At 37.2% G+C, this 20,891-nt stretch overlaps 1 protein-coding gene across 2 annotated transcripts in view; it reads right to left on the reverse strand.

Moving 5' to 3' along the window:
• PREX2 (phosphatidylinositol-3,4,5-trisphosphate dependent Rac exchange factor 2) overlaps positions 1-20,891 on the reverse strand; it is a 298,802-nt gene that overhangs the window by 170,462 nt on the left and 107,449 nt on the right. For both annotated transcript variants that reach the window (XM_006061194.4, XM_045162805.1), the window contains exons 11-14: positions 16,767-16,867; positions 9,241-9,344; positions 6,557-6,606; positions 3,554-3,629 (exon numbers count right to left, since the gene is read on the reverse strand). In XM_006061194.4, the coding sequence (XP_006061256.2) occupies positions 3,554-3,629; positions 6,557-6,606; positions 9,241-9,344; positions 16,767-16,867 (331 nt within the window). The remainder of the gene's footprint in view (positions 1-3,553; positions 3,630-6,556; positions 6,607-9,240; positions 9,345-16,766; positions 16,868-20,891) is intronic.

Consider the following 20,891-nt stretch of genomic DNA (forward strand, 5'->3'; position numbering starts at 1 on the left):
ATTGCCATAATTCTTTTCCTGTACTGTCTCTAATATTGTACTCCTGTACTTTCTCTAATATTGCCATTATAGAATTAAATTTTCTTTGTTTTTTTTAAAAGACTTTTTTCTGGTATGGCCCATTTTTAAAGTCAATATTCTTACAATATTGTTTCTGTTCTATGTTTTGGGTTTTTGGCCACAAGGATGTGGGATATTAGCTTCCGGATCAGGGATCAACCCCGTACCCACTGCATTGGAAGGCAAAGTCCAGGAAAGTCCTTAGAATTAAACTTTCTTACGCAGGAATACTGGGCTTCTCAGGTGGCGCTAGTGGTAAAGCACCTGCCGGCCAATGCAGGAGACATTAAGAGACGCAGGAAAGATCCCCTGGAGCAGGGCAGGGCAACCCACTCTAGTATTCTTGCCTAGAGAATTCCAGGGACAGAGAAGCCTGGAGGGCTATTGTCCTTAGGATCGTACAGAGTCAGACAGGACTGAAGGGACTAAGCCTGCACACACACACAGGAATACCATGTACCAAAACTTTAAACTAACTCTCATTTTTTATAATCATAAAGTATCAACATTTTGTTTTGGGCTTTGCATGCCTCCCATAACCCTGACTTCATTATACCCCTCCAGACCTATTTTCCAAAGGTTAGGTCACCTTTGCTCTCATCAATTTGGCTTCCAGACTGTGGCCAGGACTCCCTTTTGTTTATTTCCATCCTCGTTCTCATTCATGGAATCATTCACTCCACTCAATGCCTTAAATTCTACCTATCAGTCTATCAAGGACCAACACAAGTGCCGCCTTATGCTATAACAACTCTACCCCTCCCCAATCCTCCTGTTAATGATCACGATAATTACGATCTGTATCTTTAGACAATGCATCTGTCCTCTTTTCAAAATCTGTTAGTAATGTTCATACATTCACAGAAAAGATTTTTTTTTGCTACACAGTGTGCTAAGTGCTAGAAGTAACAGAGTAAAACACTCAAACACAAAACACTTCCCTGCCCTCATAATTGAAATCTGAAGAACGGAGTCACTTAAAATATATAAGTTGTTGTTTTTTGTTGTTCAGTCACTAAGATGTGTCCATCTCTTTGCTACCCCACGGACTGAAGCATGCCAGGCTTCCCTGTCCTTCGCTCTCTCCCAGAGTTTGCTCAAACTCATGTCCATTGAGTCAGTGATGCCACCGTCATGCAATTTAGTCAATACCTCCAAACAGGTGTCATACTAGGTGCTGGCACATAGGTTAACCAGCCCCCACCCAAAGAATCATGGGGACAGTTTCAATATAAAGTGGGATTATCTAAGACAGATACATCCAGGGAACTGGGACCACAGAGGAAGATGCTGAGCCAAGTCTGGAGGATCCAGCAAAGTTTACTGGGGGAGATGATGTTGAAGCAGAGCCTTAGAGGAAGTATAAAAATCAGCCCAACTGACTAACAGTCCCTTGAAGGCAGGAACCACATCTGCTTTCTGTTTTGTTGGCTTCTTTTATTTTAATCACCAAAGCACCTGCTTAAATGTTAAGTTCACAGTAAAAGCTTGTTTTAATAATCACCAACAGTATACACTGATTATTCAACTGACAGCCTTGGTGGAAAGAGACCCTTCCTTTAAAATAAAATCTCTTGTTCATCTTAGCTTAAGAACTTTAATTTACCATTCTCTTATCATTCAATTACCATACCTTTCTCCTCAAAGCCAGCCCATGTTGTCCTAATCTAAAGCTAGAGTTAATTATGTCTGATACTTACATATATGCAAGTTTTACACTATCAGAATCATAAGGCTTAAGTGATGGAGCTGCTGCTAAGTCACTTCAGTTGTGTCTGACTCTGTGCGACCTCCATAGACAGCAGCCCACCAGGCTCCCCCGTCCCTGGGATTCTCCAGGCAAGAACACTGGCGTGGGTTGCCATTTCCTTCTCCTAAGTGATGGAGAAGAGCTGATATATATAGTTATCCCAGTAAGCAGGAAACAGTTGTGAAAATAAAATCTAGACAGACTGAGTGACTCAGGCAAGTCTGCATAACTGCTTAACAGCAAAGCTGTCATCAGACCAGATTACCTGTATCCTAGTCCCTTTCAATTCTACTATGCAGGCATTTCTACAGGCACTGGCATAACAGACCAGAAAGAAAACCTGAAGTAAAAGAGAATTGCAACTTGGTCTGGGTTTTGAGCAACTTATTTTAGTCTTCTAATGTTCATACTTGGAAAGTAAAAGTGCCAAAAAGGAAAAAAAAAAGTTGATGACTGACTTCCTTTGTCAGAACTCTAAATATTTATTCAGTATTAGCCTTTGCTTCAAAAAAAAAAAAAAAAACTTTCTTCAGTTTTCTCACATAATCAACATAGAAGAATTCATGTGAATTCTCTAACAGTATAATTTCTATGTGAAATTTCAACTCTATTACCAAACATAGAACCAATCCCAATGACAGGCACTGATCAACATATTATAAATGGTTTTCACACTAGTAAACCCATTGAACACTGGAATTTGGGTTTTATCTAAAAAAGAACTGTTTGCTTTAAGATCTTAATTTCTCAATAAAATAAATCTAAATACTAAATGTAAAACCAGGTATTCCTGGATAGTCTAGAAGTTAATATTAAATAATAAAAATTTCAAAAAGTATGTGCACAGATAAATCAAATACGAATTAAACATTTATATTTAAGGCAAAAATAAACATTTCCATGACTGAGCATCAAATACTATTATTCACTTGTAACAAAAGATGTAGATGATTTTCTTCAGTAACAAAAAACTAACTTGACTCAAATATCCAAATGTAATGACAACATTTCAACCAAGCCATATCCCTTCTCCAAAATAGTAAGTTCTGTCAAAGCAAATATCAGTTTTCTTGGCCTTTCCTTTAACCTGTGGAAAACATTTGATTATTTATTAGTTAATCTAGTATGATAAAACATCTAAATAAATTTATATTTGAATATATATTATAATGGGCTGGATGCCTTGAGTTGCAAATAACATTTCTCAGTACCAGCTGTCAGCTCCCACACTCTGAGAAGCAGAGTGACAATCACAATAAATTCTGCACTTTCTTATTTACAATGTGTGCAGATGGATACCAAAGCTCATAATATCAAGATACAATTATCATCTAACAGAGAAGACGGCACAAGGTGACTAGAATAACTTGCTAGGACTAAACATTAGATACCTTAAAAAAAAACTGTAAACAAAACATATGAGAAACTTCAGTACATATACACACTTTTCTTTAGTGATATTCAAATTACACTTAGTCTTTTGAATGGATCTCAGCTGATATTTTTGAATCACAAAACATCTCCCTCTTGAAAGACAATACAGCATAAAAATTAAGTTTGAAAACTCTGAAATCAGATGATCCAGGTTCAAATCCTAATTCTGCTTCATTCCAGCTGTATGAACTTGGTCAAGTCATTTCACTGTGTCTCATTGGCAAGTAGGGAGTTTTTAAAATCCCTAAATCACCTCAAAGTTTAAAGCAGCCATGAAGGTAACTCAGCAATTTCTATTTGTCTATTTACCTGTGCAATCAACCAGTCTATCAGCTTGTTGGCCATAACGACAGACTTGTAGGTTCTTAAGTGATAATCTTTATCTCTACAAAGGAAAGAGAAACCAAAAACACTAAGCAAGAGGGTAAGTAAGGGGGAAAAAAGAGGGGGATAAATAAGCACCAAGAACACTTCATTTAGTATCAGTGTGCAACAGAAAAGTTTACTCGACGGAATCTGAATTGATTGCCCCACTTACAAGTAAACAAGGGAGCTTTACAAGGTTTATGCAACACCTGACAATTCCCTTCATCAGTTCAAACCAGGAGAAGAAACCCCCAAGGATACCAAAATAGGACATTTCTTCTTTCACATTTTCTTATATCCAAATTGATTATTACTGCTGTCTTATTTGGTAATAACTTGGCTAGAAATACAATTGCTCATTAATAAAAGAATAATAAAACAAAATTCATTCCCTTTAAATCAAGATAGGGAAAAAATAAATAAATAAATAAATCAAGATAGGGTTTACGAAAGAATTCCTCAAAATGTGGAGAATAAATCCACCCTTTGCATTTCTGTTCTTGAATTCTCCAGGTAGGCACGATTTGCCCTGGAGGATGATTCAGTTGGCTCAGCTGTAGTGGCAGACCTCAGGCCTCCCCAGAGGGAAACACACATTCTTGTCATTTTGTCTGATCACAGCATGGCCTTAGTCACACCACATCCCCAGGCAGCCAAGGGAACCGAGAGCAGACTCTCCTGTCTGCAAAGTTCCCGGATCTGAGAAATCTTTCAAAGTCTAGTTAGATAACTACAAAGTGCTCAGGATCAGAACAAGACCCCAAGGGCAGAAACCTATGATTCATTTATTTTGCTGGCCTGAATCAAAATGGAATGAGAAAAGGAGATTCTTTCAAAATGTCAAAAAAAAAAAAAATCCAAACTGCAATCAACTTGACGTGACAAATAATTACTGGCTATATTCATGGTTCTTTTAACTTCTGTCAGCAATTTACAATTAATATTGACATCATTTCATCCACTCTCATAAAAAGCTCTCCAAAATATGACTGAAATTCCTGAGATTTCAATAGTGAATGTACTAGGTTAGCCAGTAATCAACAGCAGATTTTTTTTTTTAATCTTTTAAAATCTGTCTCCGTTTCTGACACCCCATCATCCATTTCATCTTGGCTTCCATACGTGTCAAAAAGAAGGACAGGGTAGTTTTTATAGAATACATGTGGCTCTATAGATTTTTTCACCCAAGTCATTTTTCTTTTCATAAGCTGAGTTCATACATATTAAAAGTATGACTATCACACATTCCATCTGCTTTATGGATTTTTTCCCCATAAATTTACCCTTGACAACTCATAAACCATAGTCATTTCTAGCCAAAGAACAATTCCTTCTTATCAGCTCTTTTAGAATGTAACTTTCTTGATAAAAAATCTCACGTGGCTAAAATATATTTTCAGAACACATTTTCTCATATATAAAACCTACATACACACAGACACACACATGGCATGAAAAAATAATCCGGTATCGGTTTCTATTAGTTTAAGACCTGGGTTCAATCTCTGCGTTGGGAAGATCCCCTGGAGGAGGGCACGGCAACCCACTCCAGTATTCTTGCCTGGAGAATCCCATGGACAAAGGAGCCTGATGGGCTACAGTCCATGGGATTTCAAAGAGTCAGACACAACTGATCAACTGAACACACATACAAGCACAAAAAAACCCATGTGCTATTATTAAGTAACCATTTTTTAGCATTATGCTATCCAAAATATTTACAGAATGTCTGTGCCAGGAACATAGCAGAGAATCAACAAATACTGGTTTCTTTCTTTTTTTTTTTACTTTGTGAAGCCTGCTTGTGAAAGTGGACAGGGCATTTTCAGGGGTAATAGGTAAGACTGTATTTTCTCTTTCAGGATCTGAAGTGTGGGCATTCCAACACTTAATCAGCAACTTTTGGAATTTTTTTTTTAAGCTCTGCATTTCCTTGGAATTGGAAACCAGAGTGAAAAATAGAAACACTGTCCATCAAACGCCTGGATTCTATATCCATGACTGAAAAGCCTCTACATTCATTTTAGAAATCATACATTCATTTTTTTGTTCTGAAAAATATGTTTTAGTCAATAAACTCCAAATGAAATCTGGCCATCTGAAATTAATTTACTATTATATTACATCAGTTCTATCAGTTTGTGGATACTACAAATACAATTCTCCTCTTGATTATCTCTATTAGTAATCATAACATAAAACTCAAAGTTTTCTGCTATCTTTCTAAAAGGATAAACTGAAAATGAATCCTAATTTCTCTTTAGAAACCAGAAAGGCATATCTCTTCAGAAGTAAAAATATGGTATAGAGAAACTGATAAAATTATTAAATCCAAATTAATTCTTAAGTTTCAAGTGCAAAACTTTTTCTTTCAATAAAAGATGATTAAAAGAAAATATTTTGACATAAAATACAAATCAAAGATTTGATCATAAGTCTAATTGAAAAAATTAATATACAAGTAATCATAATGGTAAATATTTATTAGTAAATAGTATTTTGAAATCCTGTCTGGTTACTCAACTATTATTTATCAAATACTAACTGACTGTGGATAATTTCATTATCTAACCTGTAATTTACTATGCTGCTAAGTCACTTCAGTCGTGTCCAACTCTGTGCAACCCCATAGACGGCAGCCCACGAGGTTCCTCCATCCCTGGGATTTTCCAGGTAAGAACACTGGGGTGGGTTGGCATTTCCTTCTCCTTACTATGAATTAATGGCAAATAATTTTAGAAATCAGAATAAAAAGAGTAGAAGAAACTCTATAATTAGAGCTCCAGAAAATTTTGAAATATTTTAAGATAAATTGTTACTTAAAATATCTTTAAGAGCAAAATGTTCACGTTTGGAAGAAAAACAAAATAAGCTTAATAATATTTACCTAATATGCAATATAAATATTTCCATTTAAACTGCCCAGAATTTAGAAACTAGACTCACCTTATGACTGGAGTAAACAGACTGTGAAGACGACAATATAATCGTACACCCTGTTGTAAAATAAAGACATGTCAAAAGCAAGTAAAATCAGCCAATGGACATACCAATGAAATTTAGAAATAGATTATTCTGAAATTATTACACAATCTTAACCAATTTGAAGTTATTCAAATGTTACATTATATTAAAAAATCATATCTGAATAACTAAAAATAGGATTAAATTGTGTTATTAATTTTTCACCTACAAGTGACATTCATACATATGCATGTACAAACATGCATATGATACACATATATACACCTACGCATACATACAAAAAAGCCTTCCTCAGCGATCAATGCAAAGAAAGAGAGGAAAGCAACAGAATGGGAAAGACTAGAGATCTCTTCAAGAAAGTTAGAGATAACAAGGGAACATTTCTTACAACGATGGGCTCTATAAAAGACAGAAACGGTATGGACCTAACAGAAGCAGAAGATATTAAGAAGAGGGGGCAAGAAAACACAGAAGAACTGTACAAAAAAGATCTTCATGACCCAGATAATCACAATGGTGTTATCACTCACCTAGAGCCAGACATCCTGGAATGTGAAGTCAAGTGAGCCTTAGAAAGCATCACTACGAACAAAGCTAGTGGAGGTGATGGAATTCCAGTTGAGCTATTCCAAATCCTGAAAGATGATGCTGTGAAAGTGCTGCACTCAATATGCCAGCAAATTTGGAAAACTCAGCAGTGGCCACAGGACTGGAAAAGGTCAGTTTTCATTCCAATCCCAAAGAAAGGCAATGCCAAAGAATGCTCAAACTACCGCACAATTGCACTCATCTCACATGCTAGTAAAGTAATGCTCAAAATTCTCCAAGCCAGGTTTCAGCAATATGTGAACCATGAACTTCCAGATGTTCAAGCTGGTTTTAGAAAAGGCAGAGGAACCAGAGATCAAATTGCCAACATTCACTGGATCATGGAAAAAGGAAGAGAGTTCCAATAAACATCTATTTCTGCTTTATTGACTATGCCAAAGCCTTTGACTGTGTGGATCACAATAAACTGGAAAATTCTGAAAGAGATGGGAATACCAGAACACCTGACTGGCCTCTTGAGAAATCTGTATGCAGGTCAGGAAGCAACAGTTAGAACTGGACATGGAACAACAGACTGGTTCCAAATAGGAAAATGAATACATCAAGGCTGTATATTGTCACCCTGCTTATTTAACTTGTATGCAGAGTACATCATGAGAAACGCTGGGCTGGAAGAGGCACAAGCTGGAATCAAGATTGCCGGGAGAAATATCAATCACCTCAGATATGCAGATGACACCACCCTTATAGCAGAAAGTGAAGGAGAACTAAAGAGCCTCTTGATGAAAGTGAAAAAGTGAAAGAGGAGAGTGAAAAAGCTGGCTTAAAGCTCAACATTCACAAAACGAAGATCATGGCATCCGGTCCCATCACTTCTTGGCAATTAGATGGGGAAACAGTGGAAACAGTGTTCAGACTTTATTTTGGAGGGGGGCTCCAAAATCACTGCAGATGGTGATTGCAGCCATGAAATTCAAAGACGCTTACTCCCTGGAAGGAAAGTTATGACCAACCTAGACAGCATATTAAAAAGCAGAGACATTCCTTTGTCAACAAAGGTCCATCTAGTCAAGATTATGGTTTTTCCAGTAGTCATGTATGGATGTGAAAGTTGGACTATAAAGAAAGCTGAGTGCAGAAGAACTGATGCTTTTGAACTCTGTTGTTGGAGAAAACTCTTGAGAGTCCCTTGGACTGCAGGGAGATCCAACCAGTCCTTCCTAAAGGAGATCAGTCCTGGGTGTTCATTGGAAGGACTAATGTTGAAGCTGAAACTCCAATACTTTGGTCATCTGATGTGAAGAGCTGACTCACTGGAAAAGACCCTGATGCTGGGAAAGATTGAAGGCAGGAGGAGAAGGGGACGACAGAGGATGAGATGGTTTAATGGCATCACCAACTCAATGGACATGAGTTTGGGTGCCCTCCGGGAGGCCTGGCATGCTGCAGTTCATGGGATCACAAAGCGTCAGACACAACTGAGAGACTAAACTGAACTAAATACATATATACATGTATATACATATAGGTATTTGTATATACATACACATATACATATACATAAGTATACATATATACATTCATGTGTGTGTGTATATACATACATATGACATATACACATACATGTGAAAAATATCTTAAGAATTATTTTTCTTAAAATATAAAATTTCAACATATAATGCAAACAGATGATTTATAAATCTATGCAATGACCCACCATACTACTTGATCATTATATGTCAATACAGAGTTTGCAAGTGTACAAAGAAAAATGATATTTCATGAATTTTATAATTTGTATTTTTGTTAAATGTATTCAAGTATCATGACCACTTGTTGCTACATGTAAAATAGTTTTCAATGGATATAATCTTCCCAGTGATGCAACTGCATTAGAAGAAGATAAGAGAAAAAAACAATAGGATTTAATATTACAATTCTTATAATGGCAAGAAAACACCGAGAGGCTTGTTTCCATATGTCACATAAAAACTTCCTATGCCAGAAGAATTTTGGTCTCCCTACAAAATTTTATCTTGCTTCAGTAGGACAAAATGAATTCTTCCATTGATTAAAGGTGTGGGAGAGGCTATTACCTTTGAAATAACATCCTGCATCTCATTTCTTGGATAAAAGGTTCCATCATCATAACGAAATCTATATAGCATCTGTTCTGGTTTAAACTGATGTTTATCTGTAACTAAGAATATAAGAACAGCATATTAAAATCCTGACAATCCAAAAAGTAGAAGATAAAAACATATTTGTAAAACACATATTCCCAAATACTGAAAGCTTTTAATTTTATCAAAATCTTTTGTTTCCCTAACATAGTAATGCTAATCCAGTATTTCGACAGTAAGATTAATGATAAGATTTTGTGATATAGTTACAATTTCCACAGATGGACTGAAGAACTAAACTGAGGTTAGCAACATTCAGCTAGCATAGTATATGTAACAGATACATATACCATATATACTATACATATTAGCATAGTATATATATATACTTTAATAAATGAGTATGTATTTTCTATTTCTTCACAATGCTCAAAGTCAAGTAGAAAGTGCCCTTCAAATAGCAGATACTCCAGTTAGTGAGTCATAATTTGATTCTCAGCCCCAGAAGTGAGTTTTAGCATTTATCTGTCTTATCTTATAGCAATCAAGCCAAGACCACACATACACGGATCTTAACCATTTATCCTGTGTTTAAATCTCCAGAGTACATTAGATAAATTCAATATGTAACTGATAACAAACTTTTAACAGTTTTCTTACATTGACAAATGCTTTTCTTTTACATTGTTTAATTTTTTTTTCTTCAATGGAAAGTGAGAGTGGTCACCCTTCACTTTCATTCTTAGAATAAGATTTTCATATTTATAAAGACTCCTTCTAAACTTTCAAGTTTTATTTTTTCCAGAAGTATTTTATAGGTAGTCTAATAAAAAAATAATTGTTTTAGAAAGGAAAAACCTCAAATTAAATCTCAAAGAGTTTACATTTAAATGTTTCTTTACAGGGAATGCAACATTTGCAGAAAAGATAATTTATTGCAATGGGTTCTATTTTCATGATTAGATAGAAGACTTTGACCTTTACTTTTTGCTAAAAAAGTTGAAGGGAGAGAAAAACCTGTCAGGATTAATTCTAATAAACCATTTTAGGTGAGTCCATAAGAAAAACAAGAGACTTGTAACACATACACACACACGTATACAAAGTTTCAGCTATTTCACCCTAACCTATCCAAACCAAATGAATGACTTAATAGCCATAAAACTGAGATATGACTGCTGCCAAAAAGACAACATCACCTTTTGGCATCTCTTTTTCTAGGTTAAGTCAAAAAGAAAAACATATGTGAAAGAAAAATAAAAATATTTTGAAATCTTACAACATGTTTCAGAACTAGTTATTTGTTTCTCCTACGGAATCTACCTATTAATAATTCTCATTTTTATCCCTTAAGAGTCATTGAAATAAATGATTATATTGATATTCCAAAATTCAAGGAAACTTGGGTCCAAAGGTCTCCTGCCACAATAAAGGAAGTGGTGGGTCAACCTACTCAAAAATGGAGTCCTTCACTGTAAGGTAAACTCTTGTGATTTTGATCATAATTCTTGGGTTAATCTGTAACTTGTAGCTGTTCCCTTAGAAAAACAGTGAATAGTTCTGCACTGAAATTTATTCCCCCCAACTTCCTGAGGAGGGAATGGCTTTATTAACTGATGAGGAAGGTTGCTTAATACCATCTTTTAAACAACTATGCAATGCTGGGCATTACCGGGAATGTACTGGCAAATGTTTAACAGCTGTCTCTCTGGTGATGAGGCAGAAGGAACACTGATGTGTATAATTTGCCAATATCCACGGTACCAAAAATTCCCACACTGGCCAATTTCAAGCTCCCCAAATAAAGTCACTAAACACAGAATTAGACATGCAGTGACACATGATTATTTAGTATTCCCACCATAAAAAAATAGTAGATACAAATAATACCAAGTCCATAGACAATAAAATATAGTAAAAGAATTAGGAAGTGATGAGATTTAAGAATATATTAAATTTATAATATATGTACTTATATATTTACATCATTTCATTTTAATAATAGCTGTGGTTAACAATCAGCTTGCAATTTTTAAAAAACATTTAATCATCTGCTCTCTAGAGCTTGTACCAGCCAACTTCAGCACACCACTGGCTATAATGAATGAGCCCTCAGAATTCTCACATAAGCATTTTTAATGCAAATAATACAGCAAGATAAGAAGAACATTATCAACCTACCACAGAGAAAGTATATGCTGTCCCAACCCAAGAATTCCCAGTGTAGCAAGGCTCAGCCTCTGATGAAGTTCCCAGCAATATTTGCAACGTGAATAATAGCAATAATAGTCGACTTTTTTTTCTTTTTTGCTGGTTCCTTTTAAAACAGATGACTCATTCAATTTTATTTTAGGAATTCTATTTTCACTAAAATGCAGCTGAAATCACATACTAATGAAACTAGCCTGTCTGGTTCTCATTTCTTCATCCTAATAAAATTATTAATGTGAAATTGCATAATGTGCTCTCTAACCATACTTTGGGAGAACCTCTATTAGTTAATTGTGAATACTTAAAAAAAAAAAAAAAACATTATTTCCAGTGACAAAAGTTCTAACATGTGAAATCTGACACTACAGCTTGATCAGATACTAGTAACAGTAATAACACAGGTCATCAAAATCAAACAATATTCATGGAATGTACTCAGTGCTAGATTTCTCAGGGGAAAAAAAAGAGTTAATCATATTATAAATATTTCAATTCTTTTAAGTTAAATAATCAAAGCGTTCTTGTGTTTTAATTCAGAACTTACCTACTACTTTCTTTTCAAAATTGTATTCCTATTGGAGACAATACTGAGCCTGGGAGGAGTTGATTAGGACTGAAATTATGATATCCATTCAAAAAAAGGCTTACGTTGTTGATTTTTTTCTCTTTCTAGAAGGAGGTAGTTAAAAATATTTTGATACTTATATTACTAAAATGAATAAGGGTGGTTCCCTCTGTGATTCCTTCCAGATCTTTTAGCGGTCCTGAACTGGTCAGGCTCTATATAACTATGTTCATGAAGATATTGAATAAGTATCATTCCACATCAACTTTGTACCAACTTAAAAGTGACTTTAATATGTTTGCCTAGCGATTCATGTATTCAGGGAAAGTAATAACAGTTTTGTTAATTGTAAAGTCCACCCATAACAGTCATGTCTGGTGGCTCAGATGATAAGGAATCTGCCTGCAGTGCAGGAGACCAAGGTTTGATCCTTGGGTCAGGAAGATCCCCTGGAGAAGGGAACGGATACCCACTAGAGTATTCTTGCCTAGAAAATCCCACAGACTGCCCGACAGGCTACAGTTCATGGGGTCGCAAAGAGTTGGACATGACTGAGTGACTAACACTTTCACTTTCTTCAGTTTTTAGAATTCAATTCACTAAACAAACAAGCAACTCTTCCTCATACAATTTCTGGGCCATCTATGTTGAAATAAAGCAAGAGAGGATAGTTGACTTGAAAATAATCTCACAGCTCCTTTGAAAGGACAACCTCTTTTCACGCCCTGACCTTTCCAGCATTGGGAATAAAGCTTCTCCAATATTCTGTTACCTGTCACAAGGTATCTCATAGTCAAAAAAGAAAATACTGTAGCAAACAAAGTAGCTCTTTCTAAAACATAGTTAACTCATCACACAGAAGTATAAAAAGTTACATATCCATAATTTTTTAAACAATTTAAATAGCAGCATCCATTGTTGACAGATAGCTTTAAGACTATTTTTTGTGTGTGTTATTTCTAATTCATAAAGGATTAAAGTGACTCAGATTAGCAGCAGAAGTCACAATAACCTCAACTGAAAATAAAAGTGTTAAAAGTGATTTCTGTGACTACTGTTTGCAGATATCATTGTAAAACATTAACACATGTATTATGATTATTCTAGCTTTCATATATTCATTGATTTTATATTGACCTAGGAGCTAAGCCTCAGGAACAGAAATTAAGTAACTGACTACCAAATTGCGTTAGCTTCTGTTTTTCCTGCATATGCAACTACAGGACGTTTTTAGGAGTCTCTTACAGTCAAGTGAGTGAGTGAGTGAAAGTTGATCATTCGTGTCTGACTCTTTGCGAGGTTCAGTCCATGGAATTCTCCAGGCCAGAATACTGGGGTGGGTATCATTCCCTTCTCCAGGGGATTTTCCCAATCCAGGGATCGAACCCAGGTCTTCTACATTGCAGATAGACTCTTTATCAGCTGAGCCACGAGGGAAGCAATCGCATATCTGAGTTGTGTCCACAGGTATGTGCACAAAAATGATATACAATGGGAAATGTACAAACCTATTTAAAACAAACAAAAAACTCCACCATTCCTCCAAGGTGATATTTAGGAGCACTGTATTGAAGATGGTCAAGGCTATATCAGGCACCAAAACCCTATACAGAGCCGAATGCCACAACCTCATCCTTCACTATTAACTAAATTTTATGTGAGTAAAAAATTAGCTTCTATAATGTGAGCCTCCTATAATGTGTTGGGAAGGTTTACTAATTACAGCAGCTAGTGCTAACCAATACAGCTTTCCTTCTCAATAGTCCCTGCAAAAAATTAGTTCTCCTAACCTAGTAGATTTCTGTCTTCTCTGAAAGGAGATATACCAAAGCTGGATTTCATAATGAACAAAGTAAAAAGATGGGCTTAAAACCATCAGACCATAGAAAAAATATCCCTGATTCATGTACACATACCTTCAAGTACCTAGCATAATATCTCCCATGTAGAAAGAAGGAAAGAATCAGTAAGGAACGGAATAAACAAGTGTCCATAAACAGATTTTTCCTTCCTTACTCTATGGGTAATGCATAGTCCCTGGAATTATACAGTCTGGAATGGGAAAAGAATAATCATTTCTGACAGTTAATGATTATACACAAAACTGCTTTATGTGCCACCTCCTTTATCTTCAATAAAATATAGGATAAAACAAATAACATTCAATCCTTGTCCCAATATATACCTGAAGGTGGGGTTAGAAGAGAAAGTCAAACACAAACAGGAAAGCCATCTAGCTCAGTATCTTAACTTATAAGATATTGGATGATGCTTTTAGCACACTAAATGCTAAATGGAGTTTTAATGACATTAATTGACCAAGTACAAAATCATATACAACTTCTCAGTATTATCTGTTTGTTCAAAATATAGCCATTCATTTATTCACTCACTCAGGAAATAATAATGAGGCACCTATATGTTCTGGGCATTGTACGCATTTGCTATACATTAACACACAAGGCTCCTGTTCTCATGGTGCTTCTATTTTGACTGAGATCTAGCGTAGGGATGAGAGATAAAGAGAGAAATATTAAACAAAGAAATAAATGAAACAACAGGACAATTTCAGAGACTGATAAGGAGTCCATGAAAAAAATAGCAAAAATTTAAAAGAAGTTTATTGAAATAATGGGGACTGGGTAGGATTCTAAAAGGCAGAGTGTCATGGAAGATGAGACCCAATACATCAGCATCTGTTAATTCATTCACTGTTGTTTCTCCAGGACCTAGACAGGTCCCTGACATTTATTAGGGATTACTAAGCAACTGCTGATTGAGAATAGCAAGAGCAAAGATCCTACATGAAAAGTCATCTTGGAGTGTTCAAAGAAGAGACAGAAGGTCAGGGTGGCCGCCACGTCAAGAGTTAGGTACAGACAACTCAGAGAGGAAGTCAGGGGCTCTATCATGTAGGGCTATGTACAAGAGCCTTGGTAAGAGATTTACATAAAAAATCTGGACTTGTCTTTAAGTTTAATGGGAAGCCAGTAGATGACTGTAAGCAAGAGAACACCTAGATCTTATAAATGTCTTAAAAGGTCTCTTCAGCTGTTTCCTGCAGAGTATTCTACAGGGGTGGAGGACGAACACTGAAACAAGGACAAAGAAGGTGGTGACTGGGAAGAAGGTGGGGATCCTGGGACAGCAGTAGTCTGATTAGTGACCTGTGTGTTGGTAGGGCTCACAGGACTTCATGGCATGAGGAAGGAACAGGAATGCTAGATGATTCCTATCTGGGTAGATGCGGACATTATACTGGCAACATCTACTGTGCTGGGGGAAAATTGGGAGAATCTAGTTTATTTTCATCTCACTCTAATTTAGGGAAAAAGACAAACATCAAAACTCCATAGCCAAATATCCGTATTTAGTCCCAGTTCCTTGTCTTTTTCTCTTCTTGCACATTTTGCACGAGAAATTCCTCAAGCTTTTATTCTTAGTTCAATCATCATTGCTTTGTTGGTTTTTTTTAGGTGTTTCTTATTGATGTGCTGAGAACCTGATGCTCTCTTGAAATGATTCACAAACACGACCTCACTGTCCCTCTACCTCAAGAGTTACATCCACAGGTTTTCAACCTCCTGCTGGGTCCTCACCTGCAGGAGGAGGGTCCCCAGTCCTTCATCTTCTCCCCCCTGGTCCTCCTCTTTAACTATCTCTGTCATCCAGACAGAAAGCACAGAAAATCTGATCTCACCCCTCATTCTTCATGGGCTCCCCTGGCGGCTCAGATGGTAAAGAATCTGCCTGCAGTGCAGGAGACCCAGGTTTGATACCTGGGGCGGGAAGATCCCCCGGAGAAGGAAATGTTAACCCACTCCAGTATTCTTGCCTGGATGAGCCCAATGGACAGAGGAGCCTGGTGGGCTACACTCCATGGAGTCGCAAAGAGTAGAACACGACTGAGTGACTAATACTACCTCACTCTGCATCTCCCAAGTCTAAAGAGGTATCACATATGCTCTCAGCTTCTAATGGACCCCTCTCATCATGCCCATGCACAGGGCCCTGGTCTTTCTTTCTCCTGAGGAAGGAACGATCCCTGCAGGCAGAATCTCCTTTAATCTCTAACTCTCCACTCCTCAGTTAGCTCCGAAACCAAGCTTTGGTCGCTCCTCTGGTTCCAGGTGCCCATCAGCTCCTCACTTCCTTCAGAAGCAGTCCCACACGCCACAGTCAGCAATGTAAGAGCTGCTAAGTTAGGGTGTGTGCCTTCCTTTCTCATCGCAGCCCTCTCCCCAGTATATTCATCTGCGAAAGGCATGGGCCTGCCTTGTGACATTGTGCTAGTTCTGAAGAGGCCACCATGAACTTCACGCTCCCCTTCACTACTTCTTCAGGGTGGAATGTCCTTCTGTCCTTGTCAGAGTTCCATTCACTCTACAATGCCCAGTGCTAAGGCCACCTCACTCACGAAGCATCCCAAATACCCTAGGTAGAACTCACCATTAAGGAACTTGTCTCAATCCTACATCATTCTTAACTGGAATTTAAGTCTTGCCTGTGTTGGAATTGTTTGTTTCAAGTTAACAAATAAATCAGCATAAGCCTATATTCCCTGAAACAATATTCTATACAGATGAGACACTCTAGGATGTTGGAAAAAAACATAAGCATCCTATAACGTGGACAAGTATTATAAACTAAACCAATCAATGCAACAAAGGCAAATGTAATTTGTGGAAAAATAAATTAAATAGGTGATTAATAAAATAATTACCATGATGGATGATTCCATTTTCCAATAATGCTTGTCCCAAGTGAACACCTTCCTCAGGCCTGTGAATCTCTCCAATTTCCAACAGCCATGACACAAATTCACTGCAATCGAAATCCAATGAAGAAGTTAAATCATTATGTTTTTCCCCAGGAAGTCTATCTGTACCATGCATTTATCAAGCAGCTATGAAAGGAATATTCCTCAAAACTTGTAGTGAATTTTACATACATTTTTTTCATATATGTAAGGCCCATATATATTTACATTGGACTCTATTCTAGAAAACTCATGTCCATACATTCAGACTTACCTAAACTCTATTTAATAACTATTCAACTTATCTAGACCTTTAGTAAACACAAAGAGAAAATTCTAGAGTATCTTTATTAGACATATAAAAGCAAATTTGGGACTAGAGAGATACAACAGATTTTAAAGGTAACTAAACAGCAGAATTAGATAGAATAACAGTGACTTAAAATAAGAGATAAACTGTCTTGAATGTAGCTTTTCAGGCACAGAGAACCAATAGGTTTGAAACTCCAAGAGGGCATACAAAATAATTCTATTATGCATGCCCTATATGATAGAATTCTAAAAAGCTTCTTCCATCCACCTCCCTCCCGTTATGGCAAAACCAATACAATATTGTAAAGTAATTAACCTCCAATTAAAATAAATTTATATTTTAAAAAATTTAAAAAATAAAAAAATCAGCAGAAACATAAAAAAAAGAATTCCATCCCTTGGTTTGTCAATTAAATTCTAATCTAGGTAGCTCTGTGAATGGACTGGTATATGTAATTAAAATCCCAAGTCAGTTGACCTTAAAATATGGAAACTATCCAAGTGGGCCTGACTTGAGCAGCTGACCCCTTTGAAGCACAGAGTTTTCTCAGGCTGGTGGCATAAGAGGAAGTGAGAACAAGTAAAAGCACAGGAAAGATCCAATGTGCCACTGCTGATTTTTAAGCTAGAAGGGGTCATATATCAAAAAATATAGACAACTTCCAATGGCCAGCATGGAAACTGGCACCTCATCCTTACAACCACAAAGGATGAAATTTTGCCCACAATCTGAATGTGCTGGAAAATGAAGTCTTCCTCAAAGATTCAAGATAAGAGCCCAGCCCCTGCCCTGCCAACACCTTGATTTTGCCTTTGTGAGACCCTGAGCACAGGACCTGCTCTAACTCACCTGGACTTCTGACCTACAGAAATACAAGTGAATACTACCTGTGCATCGTTTTAAGTGACTAAGTATATGACAATTTGTTTTGCAGCAATAGACAATGGTGTGTCTATTATGTGTGTTAGTCGCTCAGTCATGTCCAACTCTATGCAACCCCATCCACAGACTGGAGCCTGCCAGGCTCCTCTGTCCATCAGATTCTCCAAGCGAGAATACCGGAATGGGTTGTCATTTGGTTTTCCAGGGGATCTTGGATCTTCCTGATGCAGGGATCGAACTTGGGTCTCCTGCATTGCAGCCAGATTCTTTTACCATCTGAGCCACCAAGGAAGCCCCCAGCAGACAAATGTTAAACACTAAAAGACACAGAAAAGTCTAACTACCTTGTTTTCAAATTTTAAAATAACTTGGAAAATTCATCACTATATCTAAACTGCCACCCATAAGGAACCCTCCAGCACAAAACCATCCATCAGAACTGTCTACCATGCACATCTGCTGTGGTTGGGAAAGGCCACTGAGAATTAACAGCTTACATCACTCACTATTTTGGGAGAGGGTGGGGAGCCCCAGTGTTTTGTAACACTTAGGAGACCCTCATCTCAGTACTGATATTTTTTTTAAAGGCCTGTGATATCATTAAGAGAACACAATACAGAGACATCTTACAATAAAATATTTTATCATGTTCATGTTTAAAAAGCTAATGCTTAAACGCTTATGTTAACTAATGAATATATTTCAGAACAATTTTATTTTTGCACAGAGGCCAGAGAAGCAAAGCGATGGAAAGTGTCAGGAAATTACTTTTTAATTTGTTTCAAAACTAAAAGCAACACATATGGGAAAGTCAAATAACCAAGGGATATGGAAATTCAAACATAAATGTCTACTCCACAATGCACATTTTAAGGCAGAAGAAGCTATTAAAGGTCTTTGTATGCTTCTATTAAAGAAGAACCATTCCAAAAGAAAAGTAACATAGAATCTGGTATAGTGGTAACATCATGAACTTTGCAATAAGACAGCTTGGATTCAAACACTGTTTCTGCCTCTACGAGCTGTGTGATGTAGGGTGAGTAAATTTAATTCTCTAAGTCTCAATTTTTTTTTTTCCTCAATAACATGGAATTAATAAGAATATCAACCCCATAGAGCTGCCTGGGATTAAAGAAGCCGACAAATGTCAGGAACTCAACACTGGGCCTAGTACATGGTAAGTGATTATTCAATGTCAGCCATCCATAAGTGGGCTGAGATGGTTGGCACAGAGCTAAAATATAATTCCTCATTTTTATCTTAGCAGATTCCTGAATGTTTCCAAATAAAGTGAGGGTAAAAAGCATATTTTAAGTTTTCCTATAAATTAGGAGTATGGGGGGAAAAAGAAAGGGTAGGAAAGAAAGTTAACTAGTGACTTAATTGCAGAACCTAATCAAGTAATAGAAAGATCCCATCAACACATGGCAAAGGGATCACGATCGGGTCAGAAATATCTCACACTCAGGTCTTAGTAATGTTGTTATGGAAAAGGCTACAATTAACATAGCAAATGTTTACTGAGTCTCCACTATGCTACCAGGGTTCTGGGCAACGCTTTGTAGATCACTGCAGTTAATGGGCACCACAGCCATAGGAGATGGTGTGGGTAAAGCCTTAATAGAACTTTGTCCTTTAGTAAGGACAAATTTGAGCCTGGGTGAGCTTTCTAGCTCTGTCTGCCTAGAAACTGATGAGGGTTGAATGTCAGTTGTATTACTAGGTGGCATTCTTACCTGGAAACCTCATGTACAGAAGAGCCTGGAGGGCTACAGTCCATGGGGTCCCAAAGAACCCAACACAACTGAGCCACTAACACACTGCTTGTGGTCAAAATGGTTTCTGATAGTTAAATTGCACACTTATAAACACCTGGTGGGAAGCCACAGCTTGAAGTGACTCATCAAGTATTACTCTTGAAGTAAGGGGGTATGTATTACGGGAACCTTGGAGGTTACACCAATGAGGTTGTTCTGAGAAAGGGTGTCTTCTTTGCAACATGGGACTCTTAAGCCAAGGGGGGCTCACATCTGCTCTCTCCCCTTACCTGGGGGCACAGCCAACACCAGCAACTACAGCTTGCTGCTGTTGTGTGGCCTGCTGCAAGGACCACCCCCAGAGAAGAGGGACCCCCACTGCTCCCCGGCAAGCACAGGGTCTCCTGGTCTATATTCTTCTGATGAGGTTGGAGTTGGCATAGTCTATGGTGATTTTGTATGTTGGACTTTCCTGATGGCTCAAATGGTATAGAATCTGCCTGCAATGCAGGAGACCTGAGTTCAATCCCTGGGTCAGGAAGATCCCCTAGAGAAGGGAATGGCAGCCCACTCCAGTCTGTATAGCTAAGAAGACATTCTGAAACATAATTAACACTGTTGTCATTGCACATAAAAATTAACAATAAATTCTAAGCATTCTCATCACAAGGGAAAATATTTTTTTTCTCTTTCTGTAATGAGTATCTAAATGAGATAACTGATGCTCACTAAACTAATTATAGTAAACCTTTTACAATGTATGTAAGTCAAATCATTATGCTGTGTACCTTAAACTGACACAATTATAGCTCAATAAAACTGGAAGACAAGAAAAAAAAGAAGACATTTTGGTCAGTATCACAGGTAAGCAATACAATCATTTCTATTGTTATAGAGGAAAGAGAAATTTAACTCTTCCCCAGTCTCTCAACTGGGCTTCCCTGGAGGGGAAGAAACCACCTGCTAATGCAGGAGATTCAGGTTCAGTCCCTGGGTCAGAAGGATGCCCTGGAGAAGGAAACGGCAACCCACTCCAGTATTCTTGCTTGGAGAATCCCATGGACAGAGGAGCCTGGCAGGCTACCTTCTGTGGAGTCACAAAAGAGTTGGACACTACTTAGTGACTAAACAACAAAT

Source organism: Bubalus bubalis, chromosome 15 (genome assembly GCF_019923935.1).
Source record: "Bubalus bubalis isolate 160015118507 breed Murrah chromosome 15, NDDB_SH_1, whole genome shotgun sequence".
Classification (NCBI taxonomy): domain Eukaryota; kingdom Metazoa; phylum Chordata; class Mammalia; order Artiodactyla; family Bovidae; genus Bubalus; species Bubalus bubalis.